General features: G+C 37.9%; 1 protein-coding gene across 3 annotated transcripts in view; it reads right to left on the reverse strand.

Moving 5' to 3' along the window:
• Positions 1 to 726: 726 nt before the first annotated feature.
• LOC310731835 (voltage-dependent calcium channel subunit alpha-2/delta-1) overlaps positions 727 to 7,882 on the reverse strand; it is a 113,692-nt gene continuing 106,536 nt past the window's right edge. For 2 of the 3 annotated variants that reach the window (XM_083551741.1, XM_083551740.1), the window contains exons 36-38: positions 5,572 to 5,684; positions 4,640 to 4,722; positions 727 to 3,514 (exon numbers count right to left, since the gene is read on the reverse strand). In XM_083551741.1, coding sequence (XP_083407867.1) covers positions 3,401 to 3,514; positions 4,640 to 4,722; positions 5,572 to 5,684 — 310 coding nt within the window. In that variant the 3' untranslated portion in view covers positions 727 to 3,400. Of the gene's footprint in view, positions 3,515 to 4,252; positions 4,358 to 4,639; positions 4,723 to 5,571; positions 5,685 to 7,882 lie in introns of those variants that run through there. The other variant, XM_083551742.1, reaches the window with a different exon arrangement.

The raw sequence follows: 7,882 nt of genomic DNA on the forward strand, positions 1-7,882 counted from the left end.
TATATTAAGTGTATAATGACATTTTGAAGGCTACGGTTTGTGTTTGTGCTAAAATTTTGTTATAAAATACTAATACAGCATCCATGCCAAATGAAATGGATTTACAACAATGGATTGACAGATTTAACTAGAAAACTTGAGCACATCCTCACAAAACAAGATTCAGTGGACTTTCCAAAGGGTTCAAGAAACTTAACACCTTTGAAAAAAACATGTATATTTGGGCTTTATCTTTATTTTTAAATCTTTATATTAACCTGTATAGTTAATTTCCAACAGTAAATATATAGTGGGACCAGAAATAAGCATCTACAGACTTTACATTGGTTTTCAAGCAAATCAAACAATACATCTCATAAAAAACAGAGATTGAAGATTTGCTATAATTGCTTTCAGGGGGGAAATTGTCTGTGCTCATAACTTATCTGATAAACCCATTTTTATATGTTGTGTCACTCAACAATATAGGTCATGCTGATTTTGTTGGAATTTTATCTTCGTGAATGTTGTATAAGTCTCTTTTCAAGATGTCGGACTTGGGCTAGAGTTACCAGCCATCTCTGTATGCTTTATTGTGTAACTAGATAATGTAACCATGATAAGACAATACTATGACATCATATATTACTGGAAAATCATTGATCATAATGTAAAGCAGTCCATGATGTCTTTAGAAGATCTGTAAACGTAAAAAACGAAAGAAGGAATGAACAGAATAAAGAAAAGTTTAATAACAATAGACCTTTTTATTGTGAATATATCTGCACAAGAATTGACACATTTGAATTCAATACAAACAATTTTTTTTCCTCATTTGTCTTCTTCTTTAAGAACATGGTACAAATGTATACAAAAAATGTTTTCAGGCTTGTCAAGTTCCACAAAAAAGAATAATAAAGAGAAAGAGAAGGATTTTGAGAGCACAACCTGAAAAGAGGCAGGGCTACAAATGCACAGGCCACACCCCCATCAGCAAACAAGAGCGACTTCAAAAACACTCTAGAAAGGAAAGCGGTATCTTCTCCTGGCACATCAAGCAATCAGCACCGGCGGTACGTTCATGAACACGGACACACAGCAGCCCAACAGGACGACACAGCAGCTGAGAGCAGCATTCGGAGAACACATACGTGCACACACACCCATACACACACACATACATACATACATACATACATACATACATACATACAGGCACACACATACCAGACTCTTACTGCCCCTTCTTTACATAAGGAGGCTTGAATGCTTCTGTAAAGCCTATTTTAATGATACATGCAAGTTCTCAGTGTTACACAGTACCGCAGAAGTCAGGAGAGAGAAGAGAGAGAGAGTTTAATGTGGATGTACTCTGTAACAGAGGGAACATGTACAGTTAGACGTACTCTATAACAGAGGGAACATGTCCGACAGTTCATTTATCAAATCCTCTTATGTAAAGTGGAAGTTTATTACTGAAAATTGAGTGTTGAAATACGAGATATTTGAAAGTAAATCTGCACTTTTAGAACATTGAAATATGCAGAATCTCAGGAATAAAACTACTGGAAAGTTCCAATCTTATACTATGCTTCCTCATCAGCATCCTTTTAATACTTTACTGTGCAATTTTGCTTTGCAGCTACTGTAATATACGTAAACCTAAAAAACACTGCCAAAATAATGCAGTTTTCATTAATAGTGTCTATATTTTGGTTCCTGGATTTTGTATCTTTTTTAAACTTTTTTTTTTTTCCACTGCACACGGGAAAACAAGGCAAACATACATAGTCCCCATATACATGTACACTTCATTAAGATTAGTCTATATACATACAGTTGGACGTATCTCACCATCTTTATCGCAGGTCCAAGGTGACAAATCCAGAAATAAAGATCTTTCAGAGGTTCATGAAACGACTGCATTTGTAAATAACTTTATGGAATACAGTCGACACTCATGAAAATGATCCTGCTTCCACTTGGCTACAAAAAATATATAGTCCAATATGCTGTATTTCACGTGCGTTTGGCAACCTAGCTGACACATGAACTTTTCACCTGAAACACTCAGCATTGTTTGACTTGATTAGTGTGACAAAACCACAGTTTTCACCACAGCCTCAACAAACGTGTCTAATCCAAATAAACGGGGTTAAAAACAGCCATTAGAGAATCTCACTAAAGTCATGTGCTTGTATTTGTGGATACAATAGGAAAGGTTATAAAAGACTCAGCGTATGCTGATGCTGGCAGTCTTATTTCCCCTAGTCAGGACTGGCAGAGCTTCAACAGTCAATCATTAAGCTTTCTTTTAAATAAGAAGTGATATTTAATGGTAGCTGTAGTATTTAGGTAAGGCCAGGGAAAGATAAGAAAACAAATACATGCCTAAAGGTTTCTTCACTGATCATTTCTTTAGGAGAAAATGAAGAAATGTCTCTTATGGATAAGTAGTAACGAATAAAGAACGTTCGTAATTTGGCATGTGCTCCGTTTAACATAAATAAAGCATTTCATGCGGCGTCTCAGCGATAGACATCTGTGTGATATCATGGCATAGAACTCAAACTGGAAGAAATTCTAGTAGATCAAGTATCTGTATGGCGGATAATAAAAAACAGAAAGGTCAGCAGGCCAAACGCAGAATACAGTATTTGAGTTAGGGCCCGGTGGGGCGAGATCACCGACTTCTTCCATAATAAACCCCTTTCTAATGATTCTTCGAATGGCATTCAAATAATTACTTTATCCTCACCATTCGTTTGATGTGAGAGCGAATTACATAAAAACAACCCTAGACACATGACGTCGCACCTCGCAATTCTTAAATCATGTTTATGTGCTCAAATCAACACTCGGTTAATGGTGATCCAATCTTCTTCAAGCCTCAAATAAGTGCAGCAGTAACAGGCGAAAAAATGAAAAATAAATTATGCCCCCCCCCCCCACCCCCCCCCCCCCCAAAAAAAAAAAAAAAAAAAAAGAACTAAAAAGACTGCTACATTTGCTGGGAGAGCATCTTTCCCTATTTAAGCATTAGAGTCCCAACGCTGATTCCTCATTAGCTCTGAAATAAAGAAAAACTCAAAAGCTAAAGTGAAATGTAGCTCTTTGAAAAAAGAAGTCTTTTATCTTTTCTTCTGGAAAAAAAACGGGAGTGGACATGTGGAACACAGTCATGTCTTACACTGCACAGTGTGTGTAAGAATGTGTGTAAAAAGCTCTGTGATTTTGTATCAGGAATGTATTCTCATGAACATGACCAAGACTGAGTCAGCAGAGATTTCCGTGAGATGTGGTGGTTGTTTGTGTTTCTGGTCCGTGCGTGAATGGTGGTTAGGAAGTGAAATATGTGTCGGTTAATTGCGTAATGAACAGTCTGTGATTAAGTGGTGGGCAGTCAGCGGCTGTGTGCTTGTCAGGAGCAGCAGCCGGTTCCAGTGAGAAGCCAGAGGAGCAGCAGCTGAAGAACTAGCACTGGCCAGAGAGAAGGAATCAAGCTACATCCACCGCCACAGTCAGACGCGTCTTCCTAAAGGCAATACAAAAAATGTTAGTGAGACTTTTGTAGAATTACAAATCCTTTAGGGATAAAAAATCTTTCACATTTGTCATTTCTTTCCAGTAGTAGATTTGGCTACACATGTAAAAAAAAAGACATATATAGTAGACATGGTTTATCTCAAATTGGGATTACATTTTTCCGTTCTTTCCGTCCTTTTTATTATTAAGATTAACCCCATTTTTTGGAACCGTAAATATTCAAAATAAATGGAGTTTCAGAACTTTACACAGCAGAAAATGTCCAATCATTAGCATGTTGTGGGATTTTCTGCGATCCCCTACGTATCGATTTGTAATAATACATTGGATTAGATTCTACAGAACAACAAATACCTTGCAGCACTGATTTTAATACTGACGTGTGAGCATGTTTGTGTGTGTTGGCATGAGGAAAGGCTCAACTTCAAAAGGGAGAAAACGCATGTTTATTTCCCCAAAACTCTCTCAGGGACAAGCCAGACACTCCCTATTGCCACAGCACAGAGAAAGTTGTGGCGCCTCAATTCTCTGTGTGTTTATACTGACAGTGCAGCTAGAGATGGCAATCTAATCATGGGCATTTACATTTTGATCTGAAATGATAAAACCTAAAATTGCTTTTTAAGTTATTTTTGGAGCTTCAGGAAGCCTTCTATCATGTCACCGTTTGATGCATGGTTTCGTAAGGACATTTCTATAAAGCTACAAAAAAGAAAGAAAAAAAAACCTAACGCAAAACTAACCATCAAACACAAAAGAGAAACATCAGTATAAGGATGGAAGAAGATGAAGCCAAGGTAGAAGAAGCACTGATGGGGCACAAAGGTTTTTCCTGAGAAGGACACACATAAAAGTGAAGGTGTGATGAAAGAGAAAGCGGAAATAAAAAAAGAAAAGAGATGAAAGTAGAACCAAATATGAAATAGCAGAAAATAAGATATTTACTGGAATAAAATAAAAATATCAACCACATTAAAAAATATATATAAACGAACTTGTAACATAAGTTTAAAATGAAGACAGCTTTAAACACATCAACCAAAATCAGACTTGAATCGCACAAATAAAATTTCTGTAAATATCTTGTAGCTTAGCATGCGAGTGTCAAACTTACATCAATGTTGTTATCAAAGCAGACATCGGGGCCTTTCCTGTAGCGTGGGTTATGGGCCAGTATACATGGGTCCGGACCGGTGGCTGATGCAAAATCATCAGGAAAAAACACCCACCGTCTGTTACACATCTCACATTGTAGCCCCCCAGGTAGTTTGACAGCAGTGTATAAAGTAACATTAGCATGTTGTATATAGCACAGTGTTCATCAATCCTGAGGTCTTTTCCTGCTCCAATTCATCTCCATCGAGCCGCGCTTTCATAAACAATGCATTAATTGATCAGGTGTAATTAGAAACCCTGCAGAACTGAGAGTGAGGACTGCTATACAGTAAATGTAACAGTAATTGCTAAGCTAGCATAGTCTCAAAAAGTATGAGACCCAAAACAGAATCCTTTCACAAATCCTGATATGTTTTCAAGTAAGAACACAAAGTCAAGGGACTTAAATTTAAGATGTCCCCAGATAAAGCTATCATTTACTCAATATCCTTATATGATGATATAATATTTTAGATTTTCTCTGTGGGATTCTTAATTAGCATAAATGAAAGGAGTCTGCAGTGTCAGTACTTTGTAACAGTCAGAGGTAAAGCTATAAGCTTTCTGACAGGAAAAGTCCCTTGAACAGTGAGTATTGTAAGCCAGTTATTTGCAGCTTGTCCTGTAGTGTTTTCTTTCTTACTTATACAAACCGGAATATTACCTAGAAATATTCAAATATGTTTTATTTGCATATTAATCTGTTTGTTCAAAGTTAGTATAGTGATACTCATAGTTTTAAGAGGGACATTTTGGCAAATCCAACTTTTCTTCCATTTATTGATTCAAATGCAGTTCTAGGCAACTCCCTTAGACGTCTAGAGCTTAATGAAGATTACTGCAGTAATCCGTCTGTCAGGATTCAGCATTCAGAGTTTTAGAGAAGGATACAAGGCTGCTCAGCCTGTCTCACTGGCTTGGTGTCACAGGAGAGGCAGGTGCTCTTGGCATCAGTAATCAGAAACACCAGGTTAGTGCTTGGCAGCTTCTCAGCTCGATACATTCTGGAAAACCATACAGATCAATGGCATGTATCATTTTAAGATGACACATTTTGTTTTTTTTTAACCTGAGATGCTAAACCAGTGGTTCTTAACCTTGTTGGAGGTACTGACCCCCACCAGTTTCATATGCGCATCCACCGAACCCTTCTTAAGCGGGGCGTGTTATCACGAATCATATGAGTCGGGTTTGTGTCTTGACCTCCGCAGAACCCCTGAGACTGACCCCCCCTTGGGTTCGATCGAACCCAGGTTAAGAACCACTGTGCTAAACTGAGCAAAAACACAGAGCTGTAGAACCACAGAAATGCCACGTGTTCATGAAAGTCTGACGGGCAAAAAATAGAAAATCAACCCTGAATGCTAAACACAATGTGTTATGAACTAGTCATTTCTATCATTTTGAAGGGGGCGGTAATTTATCGAGGGCCAGCTCTGTGTTCTCTGTGCTTGAATGTTTTTTACCATTTCTGTGCACAGTTGTTTTTCCATCGCCATATTGCTGAGCATCGCATGAAAGAGTTTTACGATGATGTTTTCATTCCTACATGTCCCTCGGCCAGCGCTTTTGTTTTTTAGTCAGTTTAATGATTTGCATTGTGAAAGGAAAGCAAACCAAATAGGCTACAAACCAAAAAGTATCGATTTGTTTCTGATCTGATCTGGTCTGTAATATGTGTGTTTCAGGATACAAAAAATGTTTGCAGAGTGCTGAAATTGCCGCATTATTAAAGCACAATCGGGACCATTTTTGTACCCTTAATTGTATGTTGACATTGTTAAAATAGAGAAGAATAAATGCAGTAACAGCGGAGGTTCAGATGGATCCAACATTCAGCGTGTGTAAATGTTTTTAGCTCATGCAAATCCAATTATTTAACTTTAGGGATTATTCGATATATACAACGATTTAGAGCGTGTAGCTCTTTATTTTACAGCCATCGCTAGTCATGCAGGCTTGCTTCATTCTAACACAATAGACATGTGCTAAAGTCTTTAGTGACTGTAATCTTAGATCAGCATGTCCCGTTAGAGAGCAGGTTTGCGGCTTGTTACATGCTGTCAACGCTGAATGGGGTTTTGGGCAGGCATCAGTTTTTCTTTACAACATCCCTCTCTGCTTTCCCTCAGCTCCCCTCTTTGGAGCAGCCTGACTCATGGCTTTGTAGTGTAGTGTAGAGCAGTGGGGTAAATGTAACTCAGAGTGAGTGTGTGTATATGCGTGAAAGCGCTCCATTACATGTCACCTGCACCCTCCGTAATCACTTACTGTTTACTGCAGCTGGGCACGTTCAGTTGAGCACAACAGACCTCTGATCTCAGTTGTCATCAGGTCATACACACACACTTATACACGCACACAGAACTGGAACACACTTATACAACCACCTGCAGCACAACCCCCTACACACATGCACTCAATGATCAGAGAAAAAAAGAGAATGCTACATATCCTGACACCTAAATAAGCTCACTCGCACTCTCCCACCTGGCTACTGAAGAATGGTTTATTCCTGAGCAACGCACTGGAGAGCGTGATTCATCCACACTTAGATAACCTGCACATCAAAGCCCAGACTTCAGCTTGTTTCAGTGACCATAAACTCAAAAGTAATTTTTTGGAATGCTCTTTGATAGCTGATTCGAATTTTAGAGTTGTGTTTGGGTAAAACTTGCTAACAAAGTGCTAATAAAGCCACATTTTTCTTAACGTCTGTAAAACCTTTATTTTAGAAGCTCAATAACGCAAGAAAATAAGCTCCATCACAGAGATTAGAGGATCAAGTGGATTAGAGCCTCAACCGCTGAAACAGCATAAAAAGCTAGCTACCTAAAGTAGTTAATGTAGCTATTATGTTTAATTATGCGTTTTTATTGTTGTATTTTTTATTATTATTTTTAATATTATATTACAAAATAAATCCCATTTGTGTCAGAAACAGAAACCGTTTACTAGCTAAATGCAAGCCAGTTTACTGGCAAGCAGCTAGCTGGATAGGTAACCATCTCGAACAAGATAAAATCATGGTGGCTTTAATATATTTTGAGGTCTACAGATTCCCATTGGATATATTAACTACTGAGAATATTCAACCCTAATTTCAAAAAATTTGGGACACTGTGCAAAATGTAAATAAAAATGAATGCAATAATTTGTTAATCCATTTTTTATTCACAACCGCAACCGTAAAACAGGTCTG

This window comes from Silurus aristotelis (genome assembly GCF_946808225.1).
Source record: "Silurus aristotelis genome assembly, chromosome: 10".
In the NCBI taxonomy this organism is placed as follows: Eukaryota; Metazoa; Chordata; class Actinopteri; order Siluriformes; family Siluridae; genus Silurus; species Silurus aristotelis.